The sequence below is a fragment of the Calypte anna genome, chromosome 3, assembly GCF_003957555.1.
Source record: "Calypte anna isolate BGI_N300 chromosome 3, bCalAnn1_v1.p, whole genome shotgun sequence".
In the NCBI taxonomy this organism is placed as follows: Eukaryota; Metazoa; Chordata; class Aves; order Apodiformes; family Trochilidae; genus Calypte; species Calypte anna.
In genome coordinates this window covers 41,665,785-41,685,195 of record NC_044246.1, presented here as the reverse complement: position 1 = coordinate 41,685,195, position 19,411 = coordinate 41,665,785, and the positions used below count along the sequence as shown (strand labels likewise).

The following is a 19,411-nucleotide window of genomic DNA, read 5'->3' as shown; positions in this document are numbered from 1 at the left end:
GTCTCATTCTCATACTGAAGCTTCTTCCACAGAGCTGGCAAAAGACACTCTCCTCTTTTGGGTTCCAATCCAGCAACTGCTGCAGTGAGGTGGGAGCACTGCAAACAACCTCTCTTAAGCAGCTGAGATACGTGCAGCTGGCAGGCAAGGTAATCTGGAGAGGCACCAGTATTTCACCAGTCTATATGCTGATCCTGCCTCAACCATTTGCTTTTTAAATTGTCTTTGTGTTCTTCAGTGTCACAGAAAAATGTGAGATAGATACCGAGGAGTCATGCTCCTGGGTAGCAGAGAAAAGGTTAGAAAGCAACAGGAATATTCCTTACTCACTGTTAACACTGGGCCACAAAAAGTAGGACTGAGAATTCCATCCTATGTCATGACATTAAAGGGCAAACATCTGACTGTTTAGTCATCAAGAACTGCTCAGTTTACATGCTACATAATATGCTATTACTTAATTGCATAATATGGAAGCAATCCATTAAAAGCAGAGGCTGTACAGTGTCATATTTTATTTTATCCTAGCTTTGGAAAAGACCTTCTTGTACTTTGTGGCATACTATTGACAAATAAGAGCACATATATTCCACTTTTATTTACTTGAGGACAAACTCAACAAGTTAACTTCAAAACTATTAAAATAGGTAGGCTAAAGAACTTGGCACTAATTATTGCATACTACACAGGATTTTCTCAGGCTGCCAGAGCTATCAAATAAAAAAACTCCTCCAAGAGAGGCAGCTTGAGAAGAAAGGGCTAGAACACACACAAACCCCCCCCCGTTAGCCAGCAGAAGACCCAAACAAGAGAAATTAGAAGCCCAGCTTCAAGTCTTCTAATGCCACAGAAGTTCACATTTAGGATGATCAAAACCCTATACACCAAAGAGAAGACCACAGTTCACAAGCAAAAATAAATGCACTTTTCAACACACAAACTGAAGGCGCTCATGAAAATAGATTCCCAACAACCAGCAGAGGACTGTTATCTACTGATTTTGCTTTTTTACGTTCCTCCTACAGTCTTAAAAGGCACAAACTGAAATAAACCCAACCAAAAAAAAAAACCAAAAACCAACAAACCAAATCAACGCCCTCCTCAAAAAAACTTATCCACCCTAAAATGTTTCTGGCCCTCAACAAAAGGGAATTTTTCATGATTCTCAGTTATAGTGCTACCCAAGCCCTCAGAACACATTACAAACAATAAAAAAAGCTTATCCAGAGCCCTGTAAAGCAAGTTGTTTGAACTTAAAATAACTTCTAAAGTATTTGAGGACAAATTAGGGGAGGGAAAAAAGAAAATAATTGGAGTTTAACACATGTAATAAAGTAAAATCTAAGACAAAGGTAGAAGTAGTATTAGTACATTGAAGAATTATCAGCAATATTGCAAGAACAAATGCAAATAAAAACTGTCTAAAAGAGAGTACATACAGTAAGTACATGCTAGATCATACCTCAGAGACCTGAACTATTTTTTCCCCTTTATCTTTGGTTTAACATTCCTCAACATATTGTACTTTGTTTTAACATTCCTTAATAAATTGTTCTTTTACTATAAGCACAGATTCAGTAACCTTTAGTACTTTATGTTGCCTACTCTTTAAAATAAAAAGCAAAGACAGCACATTGAGAAGAACAGCACTGAAATAACTACATTTAGCAACAAAATAATACTAACTTCACTCTTCAAAAGACAGCTGCAGTCTAGGGAAACTAAAAAGCTTTTGCAAACTATTGCAAGAAACACATCAAGATAGAACTACCTCCATTTGCAAATTCATTGGGTTTGAGAAAAAGTCACACCTGTGGCTGGAAGCTTCTTAGGCTGTTGCAGCCTGCGTGGATGTTATTTTTTCAATGCATGTGTGCAACTTTACTTCATCCTGTTTTCTTTTAAACCATGAAAGAAGGTGATCAGTGTCTATGTGGGTGTTGTTATGTGTGCAAGGTTAATAATGTTCCTGCTCAGCTTAAGATGTGGCTAGTCAAAGATGAACCTAAGATCTTCATAGTAGATTACATCATACAAGCCATAGAGTAATTGAAGGTTATAAATATAAGCCTTAACTGCAATGGTTTATTTTGCTGTCCTTTAGTCTGTGAAAAAAGACCAATTCATGTTAAGAGTGAAAAAGGAACTGATGTGGACATAGTAAGTGCTGAGTGTGTAAAAGAGTCAGCAGCTCTCCCCTCAGCAACTTTCCTGACTTAGTATTAGGGTCGTGGCAATCGTCATCATCACGAGCAGTTCCTAAGGTCAGACTGCTGGTGGCATTCAGGTACCTACTTTGATTTCAGAAAGCATTGCAATGAACTAGGAAACCAAATGTCTTTGAAAACAGGCCCAATATTAACCCTGTCCACAGATTCATTCCTTGTATTGTTTTCCTTGTCACACCTTGTCTGAAAATGGATCAGAGCACCTGGATTCACCCTGGAATGTAGAGCTAATTATTGGTGTCAAGAAATACATGAGAGCCTGACTAAAATGAAGAACAATTTGGAATCACTCCCAGTGCCAGCCTCAGGCAAATGAAAGCAGTTATAGGAGGAAATGTAAGTAGGGTGGCATCAGACATACACTACCAATCTTTCCCTTTTCTCCAAGAGACACCTACAAACCCTTGTGATCTACCTTCAAAAGAACTACTACTATTGATGCAGTCCTGTGCAAACATCAGGCGTCTTGCACAAATACACTAACTAGCATCGTCTGCCACAGAAAATACCACTCATAGGTGAGTAGCTGTAACCTTGATGGGGCACAGGGAAAACTTACACGGTCAAAAGCTGGTGAAACTTTTTAGTTTTATTAAAACTGGCAGTTGCATCTCTCCTTTCCTCTGCTGGGCAAGTTTCTGTTGTTTGGTTGTGTGGTTTTTCTTTCTATTTTCCTGTGCCATTGGGTATTTTTGGGTTAGGGAGCTCTGAATGCAAAAATAAGCAGCAACCACAATGCAATTATCAGGAAAGCAGGCTGAGTATATCTTTTTGTCATGAGTCTTCCTTCCTCAGAATGATAGACTAGGCTACAGCCATCCTGACAGCTTGTGTGCAGTACAGGAAATGCCTGCTAGAAGCTGATTGCCCCTGGATGTCTTAAATGGATGTGATAATTTGATGTCTGCCAGCCTGATGCCACTGCAAGGCTGTATTTTCTTTGGGATAAACAAAGGCAAAAGACCTTCAGGCTCATTAGCTCAGATACAGGTATAATTAAGCAGATTTGAAGAGAAGCTTTAGCTCTGGGTTTATTTTTGGACTGAAGAGATCTGAATAAGAATTCTTAAGGATGAGGCTCTTTATTAGATCTACAAACAGAATTCTGGAAGTGTTTAAATTTATTTGCACTCAGAAACATCAGTTTGTAACAGGACCAGTCTACATGCAGAATCTTATACTAACTTTCACCTCCTGCTGCAATTTAAGACCTGTAAGTTTGATACATACAATGAGAAAAAAAATGAAAAGGATTGACAGGGAAACTGACCCTGTCAAATAATAATAATAATGTTTGTTTCAGTTACAGCAAGTGTAAGATTTCCCTTATATTACCAAGGCACAGAACCAAGGACTGAGTATCAAAAAGGAAAAAGAAAAACCTAAGCAAAGCCACTTCCATAAGCAGTTCAAATGAGTAATCCATGGATTCTTTCCCTTCTCCTGTAAGGTTCTTATATCAAATACAGGTCAAATGAGCACTTCATTACACTGTAGCAACTTCTTTGGAGATCTAAATTAAGGGAAACAATGGTCCCAGAGCAGACTACTATGAAGAAATTTAACAAATGTAAAAATAAGGTGATAAAGAAGTCAAACTGAAATTGTGTGATGTTTGAAATATTGTGGAAAGAGATTTTTCCTCATATTGCTGCCACTGAGTCATACTTGCTTTCCACATAGTGTTTCCATCATCCGCATTATTCCTTAACACTGAAGGATTGATTATAAAGGAGTGGATCAAGTTTCCAAGTGAGCTGATTTCTTTCATTACATCTATCACATTAGTCAGATAGGTGAACAAGAAGTAAAAGGATCTGGCAAATGAGAAAGTGTAAATTTTATCTTGGGAAGACTTTAAAACATCTGAAGATATTGAAACAGAACATGGGCTGAATTGTAGGTGACAAGTTGAGTTGCTCACAATCAATGACATGATTCTGTCCCTTGTTAATGGTGAATTTCTTTCTATCAGCTGTGGTAGCAGGGAAAGGTATAAGCTGCACCCTTCTCAAGGTAGACTGATTACTCAAAAGAGCACACACTTATATGGCATGTTCTAGGCTATAATTTAGTAAAATTTTACCATAAGAGAAATGGAAAAATGTTAATTTGCTAGTGCCCACTATAGAATGGAAACTTACTACCTGCCCTTACTCCCAACCCTTACATCTCCTTTCTGAATGATATTGCTTCCTCTCAGTGAAATGCCAAAATTCTTGTTTTGTTTTGAGTAATTAATTTCAGTTGTCTGTCTTCTTGCTGGCAGATCATCTTCATTTTCCAGCCCTAGTGGCTGCCTGAATTGCTTTGATCCACTCTGTACGCTCTGCAGGTGAGGCTGCTTGCAAGTAATAGTGGATTTCATTTGCTGTGATGATTTCAAAGAGGACGTTGGCCACATCACACTTCTTGGCTAGAGAGAAGAAATGCAGAAGTCAGCTATAAGAGAATGAAGTCTTGTATTTACGATGTTTCTTCCCTTACACATGGTAAAGGGATTTCCTTCCTTTTTACAGCTGTGCCTGATCAGGCCTTCATAAGATTGGGTCCACGGTGTCTCTTTTGGAGAAACAACCCAAGAATTCTGCACATTTCACATTTCACTCTCAGAACTCTCTAGTGAATTGATCTCTAATCATGATCCCAATGCAATCCTGCACACAGCTTAAATTCCCCAAACCCTCTTATGCCTTGACAGCTACAAACCCAGGATGTTTAATGCCATGTTCAGAATCTACTGTTCTTTTCATGTCTGCCAGAACAGCCCACACAGGCACTGAGAAGCCAGCAGACTTTCTTGCTGGCTATGACAGTCTGCCTCCCCTGTGAAGAGGAGAATGCATGGAATGAGTGTTTCTTGTTCACTGCAGCAACCACTGCTGTTCTCACAGCTTCTGGTTTGGGGAGTGAACAGAATGTGAACAGTACCAATTCGTTGGCATAACCATTTCTACCATAGATGTTCCATCCCAAACTGACTAACTAAAAAGCAAACTGCTTTCTTTGCCAGTTATCCTAACACAGGGATGGTGTTACCATTTGGACAAGACTTCTCTACTCAACTGCCAAAACACCAGATCCCTGTGGCTACCTTTATTGCAGTATCCTTCTCCAGGAATCAAGACAGCAATAGAGAGACAAGTTATTAGAAGAATTACTGAATCACTGCACATAGATTGCTTTTGAGTGAAAAACCCACTTATGATTTCAGGCAGATTAAAAGAATGTACCAAAAACTTATTACAAAGCTCATTTCAGTATGATTCCTTACAGTCTGGCATATCTTCCACTGCTGACACCACAGAGCCTCTCAAGCGAATTGCTCCTAGTGGTTCTTCTCCCTGGTGAGGACAGGAAATCAAAATGAAGTGCAATACTTCTGAAATGGTTCACATATTAATACCTGGATACAACTCCAGAATGGAAAAAAAGAATATTTGCTGACTTAATATGTCACTTGGGAAACCAGTCTTCAGTCCGTGTGTGACATGGAGGGGTGGGGAAGGTGGCAGAGAGAAGACCCCAAAACAAATCTCTTGGGATTTGGAATTCAAGATCTGCAGAGTATTTAGCATGTTCTGAACAAAGGTATAAGAAAAATATAAGCCTGGTGCCAACTAGAATTTTTCTTTTGATGTCACAGTGAATAGAAAACCAGATTAGCCTGAAAAAAATAGATCTTTTGCAAAACGTATTCTTACAAAACAGTGAGAGCAACTATGCCATTATTTACAGTTTGGTCTCTCATGCACTTCGGGACTGTGTTAGTTGAGGAACAAGTGAAGATGCCTTTCTGTGGGCTTAAGTTTCAACGAAGGTGACACACTGCAGCCCTCTGGAAGGGGATGCCAGGAGTGGGAAAGGCAAGCTGGGAGCAGGGAAGTCAGAAATTCAGTGTTGATTCTCCAGTGTGTCTAGACTGCCTCTGCCAAGGGAGACAGGCACAGCATCTGTAGCCTCCAATGGTACTGCTCCTGCAGCAATGCAGGATGAAAGAATACCTGTGGGCTGAATCTACCTGAATGCCAGCTTTTGTGGGCAGGTTTTTCCCACAGCAATGCTTCTTCCTTAGTGCAGGGTTTGGCCTGTGTAGGATTACACAAGCAACAGAATGCAATGTCTCAGCCTGACACAGATAATACTTCAACTATAAACTGCAAAATTACTATATTGTGTCCATTTGCACTTATCACCTAGTTCATCAGGTGAGAGTAGATATTAATTCTAACTAATCACAGGTAAGAGCCAAGAGCACAGTTCAGTGTTACCTGCTCCTGGGTCTGGATAGCACTTGCCACCCTCAGAAACCATCTTGCACTCTGCTTTCCAGAGGATGGTTAGGCTGTGTGAGTACAAATGGCCCTGCTGTCCTGTTTGGTCTTCCCTATCACACATTCCCGTGCAAATAGTCCATTCACAGCTTCCTACAAGGCATTGACTTTAAAATAAAGAGGGAAATAAACCAAATGTCTCTTACTCCAGCGGGATCATAATAGTGAAGATATGCAGGGTCCTCTCTTAAAACAAACTTTCTCACTTTCCAGTTCTTCCTCAGATGTCCCTAGAAAAATTCAAGACCAGGAATGTCATGAAGTGCTTTGCCTGTAAATGCTTACAATCAGCTTAACCACACATGAAAAAACCAGGCAAAAACAAAAGGAAAAAAGCTTAATATTTTGGACAGAAAGTAATGGTTGGAGTAGGACTTGAACCTGGCCTTTCTGCATCCTACTGTTTTGCACATTAATTGGGCTATTACACCTGTTTCTCTTTCGATCTTTTGTACAAAGCAGAACAGTTTCAACACAGGAGATTTCCCTAAATAGTCTCTATCAATTAGTTTGGTAGTTATGACATTCACGACACCTGTGAGAACTGGGTTTAAATGCTTGCCAGAAAACATGGCTACAAAATGTCTTGCAGGAAGGTACCTGAACTATTGGCAAGAATGAGCCAATGAGGTCCTTTCCTCCCTGCAAAGACAACAACTAACAACAACAACAAAGGCATATCTGACTTAAGCACTCTGGAGAGGGTTCCTGGCTGAGAAACTCAAGCACAACTAACATCCCATCACCATTCCATACAGACATGGATGCCTTATTACCTGGTTTCAAGATTGAAATGATGGGTGGGGAAAATCTAGATCTGCTGAGAGCCCTCTCAGCAGAAGCAGTGTCACTGCCAAGCAATGATCCACAACTCATTGAAGGTGACCACATCCAGACTAGCAATGGTGGGAGACTGTCATGAATCACTTCCTCTCAGCATTTCAAAATACTTGTTTCTCAATTAGCTATGCTGTTTGTACGGAAGCTCTTACTAACCAGGCAGATGTGAATGTGACAGGGTAAAAGCAGAAAGATGTGAATCTAATTTCTTCCACTGATTCTGAGTAATCTGATTGAGCAAGATAATTACAAGTGAGAACCACTAAAAAGTTCTTAGACACATTTTAACTCTGGTGGTTCACGCTTGGTATTAGGAAACATTACAGAGAAGGTGGTCAAACACCAAAACAGGCTTCCTAGAGAGGTGGTCACTGCTCCATGCCTGTCAGTGTTTAAAAGGCATTTGGACAATGGCCTTAACATGCTTTAACCTTTTGTCAGCCCTGAAGTGGTCAGGCAATTGTATGATCATTGTAGGTCCCTACCAACTGACCTACTGGTTGAAGAATCCTGGTCTGGCCTTTAGTTCACTAATACCTATTTGCAATGGCCTCAGAAATAAATGACCTTATCATGATGTCACTGTATTGCCTAAAGTTTTACTGGAATGAAGTTACACAGTTATCTTCCATCTTACAGAAGGGACAGGATCAAATGTTAGTTATTGAAACACTCCTTTGCTTAGGTATGGTGAAAAAACCTGTGAAAGCTGGCTTGTGCATCCAGGGAGACACTGGACTGGCAGCCTATACCCTGAGTTCAGTTCTGCATTGTATCCATTACTTGTTACATCTCCTGCTGTAGCTCTCTTTCCTAATTAAAACTATAAAGTGTCTTATGTGGCAGTAAGAGCAATAAAACCTTGCAATAAAACCAGCAAAGCAACAGGGCTGTTGTTATGCTACAGCAAGAGCTCTTTGTTCAAAGGCAAGAAAGAGATGCAACCTGTCAAGGGTGGAGATGGCATAGGCTAGTTTCTCTCTTCTTTAAAGCTTTTAGGTGTAAAAGAGTAATCTTTTATTCATGCAACATCATCTCTGTGACAGGATGGAAGACATGTAACACTGACCTGTTTCAGCAAACATCCTTGTTTAACTATTATGCCTCTAAATTCTTCTTTCAGGACCACATCATCATCACTAGAATTTCCCTCGCAGAAAAAACCACTGTCTGGCTGCATGACCACAAGAGAAAATTCACAAGTTACACAGCTGCTGCATGCTTATGTACAGGTACAGATCTAACTTCTCTCTGGCTTCCCTCTACCCTCTTTTTGGCCCTCCAAAAATGAACCCTTTGAACTGGAGAAATATCCCAGTGAAATTGAGGAGCACAACAAAAAAACGACAAAAACTACCCCTAGTTCATGAAATTTGCAATTCTCTATAGCTGTGATGGTGTGATGTGTGCAACGAGCACAGGATGTCTCAGGATCCATGCATCACATCCATTCCACACCAGATAAATTGTGAGGATACCTACTGAAACCTTGTACTGTTCAAATGATGTAAATGTTGCTACCTACTTATATGGCTTAGGGTAAATGTCTGTGCTGCCTACTTGTATGACCTGCTGTGGCCTCCTCACATCACATAGATATTGTACCAAACTAGAAACCAGCTCAAAGCAAGCAGAGAACACATGGGCTGCTGGAAGTGTCAGACAGCCAGAACGGTGATGGCCACAAGCAGTGGTCTTCTGCTTCCAGTGCTGCACAGGTAAAGGCTCCTTACTAGGGACACATTAGAGGAAAACAAATTTATTAATGGAAGATTCATATTGCTGAAGTTGAGTGATTCTATGTGGTAAATACAAACAGAACTGTTTTATTTAAGCATTTTACTTGACAGAAGGCATACTGACAGTACTTTTTTGTTAGTGTAAGTTCATAAGCCAAACATCTTTCAAACAGTATTTCACTATGATTGTGATATTACAAGTTCTTCATATCAATCTACAGAATATGAAGCAATAAATTGAAAAGGCTGAAAAAGCTACTGGGCATATGTTACTAGGGGATATTAAAAACTTTTTTTCTCTGCTCACGGGCAAGTTCTGTGTGTGCGTATGCACTGAGCCTGATTTGATGCCTCTGCACAAAAATGGGTTTGTAGCTTGTGGCAGTCTAAGAAGCCTCAAGATAATGAATTACTTTCTTTGCTTCCATTGAATCATCAGGAGGAACTGATGGCTAAATTCTTGTCACTGGTGAAATTACCAGGAACCAAATCTAAGTTAAAGAGGATACAACATGATCTCAGTACATACTTAGAAGGGTGTCAGAAAAAAAAATATCCTGCTTACAAATACTGAAGTAAGCCAGTCTATTCTGAATATCATGTGGAGAGACAATGAACATGGATCTCTCTGTTTCTGTACAATCTTTCCTCCAGGGTTTAAGAAGCAGCCCAAGGAAAACAAAGCATCAGCAACTCTGGGACAATTAAAACAATATACTCACAAAGTAATAGCAGGCATCGCTGAGATCTAAGAAGGGTGTGTCTGATAGTCCCTCAGCAGCAGCCTTGGCTGTATCCCCTGCAGGCTGTAGATAGCCCTCACTCAAGAGGGAAGAGGCAAGCATGAGACCCTCCTTGCGATTCCGGATGAAGTTGCTGGACACCAGCCAGTCAATCACAGAGGTGCCTGTAACAAACACTGTCAGCCACAAGCCAAAACAGACACAAATAAGCCTAAAAATATTAGGCTTGTTCCATCTATTCTTAGCCTATTCCATCTATTCATCGATCTCCTGAAAGATACTCTTAGTGTCAATGCAGAGAGCTAATCTGGAAAGGAGCCTTGGTCATCCAGTGAGGTACAGCTGATTCTACTGATGGCAGGGGCCAGTACAACTCTTCGACACTGTACCTGAGGGAGAAAAGGGCTGGGAATGGATGTAGGGCTAAACTGGGAAGCCTCAGGAGCAGGGATCGGGTGAGTATGAAGGACAGCCACGCCTGGAGAAGGCAGTCTTCCAGGCTGCTATGTTACTGACAGTGCTATAAAAACACAGTGACTTTCAGCTCTTGCCCCCCACAGATCTGATTTGGAGTAGAACAGGAATTATGAGGTGACAGAGTTTGTTGATGAAAAATTCAGAAAGGAGTTAAATTCTGGAGTCAAGTGTTTCATGCAGCTTTCTACAAAGATTTACTTCAATCTTGCTGGCATTGGTTAAATTTCTTCTTCCTCTCTTGCTTACCATAGCCATAACTGAACAATTTTTCAAGCTTCATCCTTTGAACATCTCCTGTGTTGGTCAAGAAGACATCTGCCAGATTTCTTCTGAAACTTTTCTGCACTCTTTATCTATCTTTAGCATCTTGGCCCCGTGCTCCCTTTATTGTATGGAAAAAAGGAACATGAGCTCCTTACCTGTAAAGCAGTGATTGAACACTTTTTTATTTTTTTCCAGCCTCAGCTCCTTTATTCCCTTTTCAGGATCTTTCATTGAGAGGTACAAAGCACTGTGCATAAAAAGAACCACAGAAACTGTTAGCAAATAAAAAGCTTTAGCCAGCTTTAACAATAATATCCTTGTCATTCACAGTGTCTTCATGTTTGCTGTCATATTGTTCTCCACAGAACTACAGCACGGCTTAGTATAATCTCCTGAAAAATTTACATTGCAAAGCATGGAGGCCTCACTACATTACTGTCACAGGTATAGGAGTAGAGGGGGGAGTGCACGAACGGCTCACCACACCCTCATATTTTGAGAATGGAACAACTTGTGGTGACTGCAGTGAGAACAGAGGGAACACCCTCTGCTGAGGCACCTTCACAAGATCCCATAGCCCCAGTGCCAACAGAGGAGCTCACTTCTTTACACTGTGTTCCCCCAAGAGGTCCTTGGCTGAGCACAAAACGTGTCACTGTAACAACTCCAGAGTCTGCACACTTTCAGAGGCCTTAAGTAACCTCAGTGAACCCTAGGGTGATTTCCTTCCTCCCACCCACTTCTCACTTGCACAGAAGTATTGGAGCTCTGAAATGACAAGAAGGATGGATATTAAATATCACAGGCTAAGCCATTTGGCCTGTTAGTCAGGGTGATCCCCTGCTGAAGCCTGTGAAGTCAGATTTAGTTGGATCTTGGCCCTGTGCAGTTTTAGTGTCTTATAAGGATCACTGCAGATTGATTTGAAATTTGGTATTTATTGCTCAGAGGAAAAAAATAGTTGTTCTTAATTTTTTTGAGTACTGACAAACAGATAGCTTCCTGTGTGTGTCCTTTATCTCTTCTCCCTTTGCCAGTTTCAAGTTCCCTGGCAGGCATCACTCTCCCCTTACCACCCAAAAACTACTCTGACATCAACACTTCTCTGGAGTGCAAAAAGGCTTACAATATTTTTTCCATAAATTATATCTTGTATAAAAATACTTCTCCTGGAATAATCAGATTGTAGCTGGGGTCTGCTTTTGCACTGCAGTGTGCTCAGAAATCTACTTAACAGCAAAATTATTTGATAAATGAGTATGTTTTGGAAAAGGATCATGTATTAAACATGACCTTCCCAGTTCTGTTTGCTAGCTCATTTCTGCCATATTGTAGGATCTGAAACCATTACTCATGCAGAAAGGACTCAGAGTGTAACCAGAGAGGTAGCATGGACAGACATGCTCATAGCTCTTCCAGACTGAGATTACATATCTGGCACACTGCCTATGGACAGAAATAAATGAAGGAGCAGGACTATGAGAACGAACCTAAGGTTGATTGTTTCAGGCAGTCTGATAGACTTTCTCGTGGATTTTCTGGCAAACCTTTGGCCTCCATCTATGCAACTAATAGCTTTCTTGATATCCCGTACCCAGGCCTCTCTCTCCTCCAGGTAGGCAGCTTGAAAGAAGTGGTCCTGCTGCTTGGCTGCAGTGAGCTTGAAAACAAACTGGAATGATAAATGAAGTTATTTGAAATGTCACTTTGGTGTAGCCAGTTGGGCATGATTAACCTAGTACCATCATGACATACAGCCCACAGGTGCTAAGGAACTGCAGAAAATGTCTTGGAGTCACAGTTAAACTGAAAAAAAACATAAGCCCAAAACTTTTAAAACAAACATGAGCAGGCAGTACAGGTAACTGACCTTATTTTGTTTCCCTGGAAGCAACTCTGACATTGATAAGTTGAGTGGCACTGATAGAGCTGCTGACTTTAACTTCTGCTGGGAGATTCAACACAGCTGAAAGGCAGAAGAGCCCAGCCCCTGCAGGCTTACAGAGGGCCTAAATTCATCTTAATATTTATTGAGACATGGTCAGTCTAAAGAAGGAAAAAAAACCCACATCATGTTGCTCAGATATTTACAAGGGGAGAAAATGCCACAGTCACATGGGAGAGTAGCTGAATGCCTCTGCAGTTTAGCAAACCTTTGGGGGCTTGGCAGGGAGATGATACATCCAACCTTTGGCTACATTTTATGATTACTATATAAACACACTAGCAACAATGGAAAGACCAAAAATGAGAAAAGATCTCTTAAAGGTAGTTCTAACCAGAAAAAAAAACCCACCAACCTAAAAAAACCCCACAAAGTTCACACAGTTTGACCTTGTTTTCTTCCAGTGATCTTTTTGGTTGGAAAATCTGGATCTGGTTACTTGGTCGAGAGGGTTTCCACTTCCTCTAAAATACAGTTCCCCATAAGTGGAGCAATAATTTATTCCATGGTTGTATTAAAATAAATACAACAGGTTCTGACTCAGTTGGCATCTAAAGATGACAGGCTAATCAGCAAGCAAGCAGGATGGCTTTATGAAGGCAAGTAATTTATAAAAGAGCATCATCAAAGAGCAAATGACAGTGAATCTACAACAATGAAATCAAAAGACTTGAATGAGTCTACAGAAGCCTACATATGTAAATGGCACATTTCTGTCTATCCCTAACACGCAAATGCCAGAGTGCTTCCAGTGGGAAAAATTCTGACACCCTGAAATTGTGCAGAAGTCACACTGACTTTCACGAAAGACAGATTTCAAAAGAACAAAGCATTGGGTCCTCAAAAATCCATTTCAGACAGAAAAGTAATAATTTCTTATCTGACACTATATTTCTAGCAACATCCAGCTTTACTGTTATGCAGTAAAGAGCTACATCTTGAAAATCAATGTACGGTGCAAGTTAAAAGCATACAGATCTCTCCAAATCCCAATACCTAAGAGACATACTATCACACCAGATTAACAGAATGAAATATCAAAGCATTAAAGCAAGCTTTTACCAATGGAAGAATCGGCATTCTCAGTGCACTGACACACAGCCATGCTGGCTGATGCAGAAGGCTGGATCTGAAGCTGCAGAGGTTAAATAGTAAGGTTTTCTCTGCCATGCCCCAGGGTGGCTCAGGCAGGAGCTCTTAACAATAAGGAAGAATAAATAGGCTTGACCAGCAGTCAACTGAAGACCTGTCTGAAGCAGCTGGACAATTCTCCTTGCCAGCTCAGGAATAAAAAAAACCTGTGATGGGCATGGAGTGAGGAATGAAGGATGGTGCCATTCTCCTTCCAGCTATGACAATAGAGACTCCTTCTTCAGACAACTTCCAATACCTAGGGAGAGTTAGGAAGAGCAGGAAGCTCTTGATGACTCTGCTATCAATGGGATTTCTGAGGTATTGGACCTCTAAAACCTTTTGTTCCCAAGAGCAGCAGCCATCTTTAATTTCATTTATTCAGCACTGGATTAACAGCAATCTTTATTCCCTGCTCCATCTTTTTATTGCACTATCTCAAACAGAGTTTTAAAGTTAACAACTCTTTTTTCTTTACAGCTATTAGTCCAAAAAGACTCCATATTAATCTTTTTTTTTTTTTTTTTTTTTTATATAAATCTGGGATCTGCACAAAGAAGAAAAGGAAAAATGAAAGCCAGCAGATTCCAACCTGACAGCAGAGACCCTGACTCCACTTACCACAAAACCTATGGACAGGTATGATTCTCCTCACTTTACTTGTATGAGAAAGTGCAGCTTCCTCTCTCATGCACTCTCTGTTTTTTTTGTCCTCTTAGTAGACTTCCTTGCAGTAGGGGAACCCTTTTATCAGAAGAATTCTTGTGTGTAAGATGCCTATTAAATGAAACTGAGCTGCTGAAATAACAAAATGACTGACCAAAGGTAAGATTCTTTTCTCATCCTGAAAATCCTGTTTTACCAACAACTGTGCTTCAGGAACCCTATAAAAATATGTAAGCTTGTAAATTTATCTTCCTGTATCTTATTTTCTGTCAAATAAGACTCTGAATTTATGAATATAGTGATCTGTGAGTTTCATTGGGAACTGGGAGGTCTGTCTGTGCACTTGCTACTGTCAACCTTCAAGGTCCCAGATGTGTCGGAAATATTCTGACTACTTTGCCTAAAACAGTTTGCTCTCTTTTTCCAAGTGTAGATACAACTCTTAGTTATTTGCAAAAGCCCTACAAATAACAATGCAGATTACTACTGATTCCATGACTGTGAACTGTGGGAACAAGTAGTTACCAAATAGTAATAAAAAGGTTTGGAACTACAGCTTTACTTGGGCATTTGTGCTACAGCATTTGTGCTTGCTCCTTTTCTGAGCAAGCCAGTTTTGCTCTTTGACAATACGTAAATGCTTCCACTGCTCATGAAATTGTTTTCCACACCTTTTTTTCTGTGGAAGCTGGATTAATATTTAATACAGGAGTTATGCTATGCAGCTCTTATGTGTCCTCACAACAATATAATTTAGCTCTGCTCTCTGACTGACTCAGACTTTTTTTAAAAAAAAATATTTCTGAATTGCTCCTCTTGAAGTATTCTTTTTCCTGAGCAGTCACAACTTTCAAATACTAGACAAGTCCAAGTCTGCTTGTGACCTTCTAAGAAAAGTCTGAGTTGGCACAAAGAATTTTTGTAACCACAAGCCTTTTGACCCTTCAGAGCCTCCAGGAGTATAAGCAGAATGTCAATCATCATTATAAAAAAAAATACTTACCATCCTTTTACCAAAATCTTGGCATGGGCTGTTAATAGAGCTTCCTTTAAGTGGGACCATCCCTTTGGGGCTGTTGTCAGCTTTCCGCTTGTAGTATTCTATTCCATCTTCTAAGAGCACAACCCACATTGGCTTCCAGGTATTAAACATGCTGCCCTGCATCAATGAATCACTGTGTATATTATGTTCAATAAATCATTCTTCACATGATATCCACTGAAGATATAACCCTTCTCAGAGTGTCTGACTGATGCTAAAATAACTATATTTAATGTCTCAAGGGGCATACACCATAACCACACTTACGTTACTAGGCAGTTAAAAACATTTTTCTTCTGACCAACATTAATTTTCCCTCATATCCAGCCCAGCCATGAGTTTTTCCAAAACTGCACTGCCTGCCTCAGCAGGGGTTTCTTTTCAGTTAGTCCCAACCATTGTCTTCAAGATGATATAGTGCCAATGTTATGAATAATCCTCAAAATTTTTGGATGTGAACTGTCACGTTAGTCTTATTAACCTGGGCATCCTGTCTATATGTAGGACTTGAGGATTGGCTCGCTGATAAGAATGCACACATCTCAGAGGACTTTTAGACATACAAGAACAAACTCTAAGAACTATGAATACCTTAAGGGCCTGAGTCTGCAGATCTCCAGCTGCTGTGGTGAGGAACTGAGACACTTCATTTCATCTTTTAAAGCTTTTACTTACTAGTATTGAAGCACATGAAATAGAGGGATAAAGACAGGGCCAGATCCTAGATATAGTGAAACACAGAGCAAAACTCTCTGGGACTCAAAAAGGAACAACCTTTTTCTGTGTGCTGAAGGTCTAGTTTCTGCAGCCTTCACTGGAAACACAAGATGCCCCACAATTGAATGCTGCCTTCCAAAGGAAAGTCACTGCCCTGGAAATGCAGCTGAACAGGGATCTACAAAAAGAGTCACATCTGGGCACCACACATGGGTTGACAGCTGCTTGCTTTTGATTTACCTTTTTTTTTTAAATAAGTAAGTTATTAATGGTAAGAACTTACCATTTTTGAGAGCCCACATTTACCCACTGGTTGATTTTCTGCTACGAAATAAATTCAGATGATGAGCCAAGACAGGAATAGTTGCAATTTCCTTCTTTTTTGTGGGTTTATCATAGCTTACAATACATCTGCTCTTAAATAGACTGTCTAAGTTCAGTACTCCCTGAAGACCAGAGTCTGACAGGCTCTGCCAATGAAAGCCACCCTGGAGCAGTGTTAGACTGGCAGTCTCAGATCCACACCATCACCAAACCCAAAGATGTTCTAATTGTTCATATCTAAAACATCTCATGACAAAGAAGTAAGCGGGACTCTGAATTTGTTTTTCTTGGACTAAAAATCAACCTACTGAGAAGACTACAGATACAGACGGGTGCTCTGTGAACTGCTCTCTGAAATCCTTAGCACTTTAAATACACACACAACTTCCCTTTGGTAGAATGACTTCTAAGAAAATTAGCCTTTTCCTATCCTCAGAAGATGACAAAAGGTCCCCAAAGTATACGGAGGTCTAAGCTGATCTAAATCAACACTGAAGTCTGAACCCACACTGACTAGAGCTCACATTGTACAAGCAAAAGCAAAAGCACCTACCGCAAGCACAGCACGGTTACCCAGCCTAATTTAAATATCAAGAGGAGAAAGTCAGTGACAAATGGCCTTCACTCTGCAGAGAGAGCTGTGGCTGCATGGATGACTCCTTTGGAAGGTCAAATCCTTGGTTTAACTTTGCAGGCATGAAGGACAGGAGCACAAAATCAGCAGCTAAGGTTAATGAGGAACATGCTTGTCCTTGCTGGAAGCTCTTCTTGTGGAATTCACAGCAACCTCACTGATGTATCAAACAGCTGGTACGTGTTTGCTCCTTTTGCCCTCCAACCCTTCTTCTAATACACTGCTGCTCCTCACCACCAGCATCCACTCACTTCCATATTGACAGTCCCACCTAGGAGGCTGTTTTGGAAAACAGGTGCAACTTCCACTTCCTTGTTGACACTACAACTGCACAGAGAGACTTTCTGGGGACCCAGTACCCAAAGGAATGTGAGGAACTGACACAGGCACATCTGTACATGTCTTTTCCCTGATTTAAAAATTGAACAGGGGAGATTTAGTTTAGACACTAGGAAGAAAATCTTTCCTGTAAGGGTGGTGAGACACTGGAATGGTTTGCCCAGAGAAGTTGTGTCTGTTTCCTCCATGGAAGTATTCAAGGCAAGGTTGGATAGGGCCTTGAGCAACCTGGTCTAGTGGATGGTGTCCCTGCCTATGCAGGGGCACTGGAACCATAGAACCATATGATGTCCAAGGTCCCTTCCAACCCTTGCCATTCTATGATTCTATGCCCAGCCAAGCACACAGTCTGGGATTTTTCCAGTGTCTAAGTTTCCAGCCATTCCCCTGTCATGGAGGAATTGTGAGCCACTTGCTCTGTATATCAGTCCATGGGAACTAGAGATCTGCAACTTGCACAGCATGAATTTGGCTCCCTCCTTCCTCATGACAGCATCACTGCAGCTTTGCAATTACTGTATGAATTTACTTCCTTCCAATGTTGGTAGAAATAAGACTGAGGGTTGGCCTCTTTACAGCACTGGTCCCAAATCAGAGATCCTTCTAATGAGTGAAATTCTTGTTTCAATGAGCAGACACAGGAGAGGACATTTGAGTTAGGCTGCTTTCAGCCAGACTGATCTCACTATGGATTTAAATGAAAGCCAAGGCCTTACCAAGGTCTGTACCACAAAAGACTCCAGAGCAGAGCTTGCTGTGGAGCAGCAACTGCCTTCCCAAAGAAGCAAGTGTCTGTGGCCCTACATACTGTCTCCAGGCTGAGGTGATCTGGACTCTTTTATCTCACTGAGCTTCTTTGATGTTTGAGCAATTATGTGCAATCATGTACTCCATGGCCATTTCAAGCTGTCACCAGTTTTGCCAAGCTTTCATTAATGGCATCAGGTTATTTGCATTTTTATTGAGTACATCTGAGCTATGTGCAAAATGCTTTATGTAGTATTTTGACAAGATATAACTGCCAGCCAGTACTTCTATAATTGCTAACATCACATTTTTTTTACTGTTCAGGGAACTATGGTCATTTGCCTTTTCTTTTTGGAAAAAAAAATTATCATTTTTTTAATAAGTGAAACCAAAGTACATTTCCCTACACCTCAGAATTAGCTCAGAATTAGCTTTTTCCCCCACTCACTCCCAAGCTGCCCACTGACCTTCTTAACCAAGTAGCCCTCCCTTATGCGCATCGGCTCTCGCTCCATGTCTCAGGCGATCCTGCTCTCAGGTCTATCAGCAGTGGCAGTTCGGTTCCTCTGGCAGCAAAGTCCAAGGGCTGGGGTTTTTACAGCCCAGCTGTGTCACTTTCACAAGTTCCTCTGCCTGCTAATCACATGAAAACTAGGCCCATTTCCTCTTACAGAATAAGAGATAGGGAAATGCAGAAGCACATGTGTATTTATAGTTCGCCTCTGACAGAACAGTCAACAGCCTGACAAAATGCTCAGCTGTATGAATTATGGCCAGCCTTGATGACAGAGTCCCAAGAAATTCAATAAACATTTTAGTGCCCAATCCTAAGATGTCATGCTCTACAAACACATAAACTCTCACAAACCCACAAACAGGGTGGTGTTGCTGCTTGGTGCATGCCAGAAGGATCTCAAGAGACAGGTTTCCAACTCACCAGTTCTGCCTTCTTCATCGTGTCTTTGAAGCCTGTTTCCCCGCGGGTGAGCAGGGGGGTCTAGCAGTGAGCTGGAGGACCCTCACTTGGTTAATGACAATGCGCCCTCTGCTGATACAAGAAATTCGGTTATCAGACTCGATCAGGTTTTGGAGTTTGATGCTGAGGCTTTCCAAAGAGGCTAGCTGTCAAAAAAACCCAGCCCATTACATAAAGCACTGCAGAATATCATCTTCTACAAGGTTCTTTTACTTGCTGCAGCAATCATTTAGCTATTTATGGTAAAAGATAAGGCACAGCCATA

General features: G+C 40.9%; 1 protein-coding gene across 3 annotated transcripts; it reads right to left on the bottom strand.

Annotated features, from left to right (window-relative positions):
• Window positions 1–3,357: 3,357 nt before the first annotated feature.
• PLEK (pleckstrin) lies at window positions 3,358–19,162 on the bottom strand. Of its 3 annotated transcripts, XM_030447642.1 has the most exons (10): window positions 18,638–18,735; window positions 15,371–15,526; window positions 12,116–12,297; window positions 10,781–10,872; window positions 9,864–10,048; window positions 8,472–8,576; window positions 6,709–6,792; window positions 6,250–6,316; window positions 5,503–5,572; window positions 4,558–4,644 (listed from the first exon to the last, which is right to left on the bottom strand). In XM_030447642.1, exons 1-10 carry the CDS (start codon window positions 18,683–18,685, stop codon window positions 4,632–4,634), a joined length of 1,002 nt encoding a protein of 333 aa, XP_030303502.1. In that variant the 5' UTR covers window positions 18,686–18,735; the 3' UTR covers window positions 4,558–4,631. The 3 variants fall into 3 exon arrangements, with proteins under 3 accessions (XP_030303501.1, XP_008493201.1, XP_030303502.1); XM_030447641.1 differs by lacking the exons at window positions 6,250–6,316; window positions 18,638–18,735 and adding an exon at window positions 19,108–19,162 and having other exon boundaries at window positions 3,358–4,644; XM_008494979.2 differs by lacking the exon at window positions 6,250–6,316 and having other exon boundaries at window positions 3,358–4,644.
• Window positions 19,163–19,411: the final 249 nt, after the last annotated feature.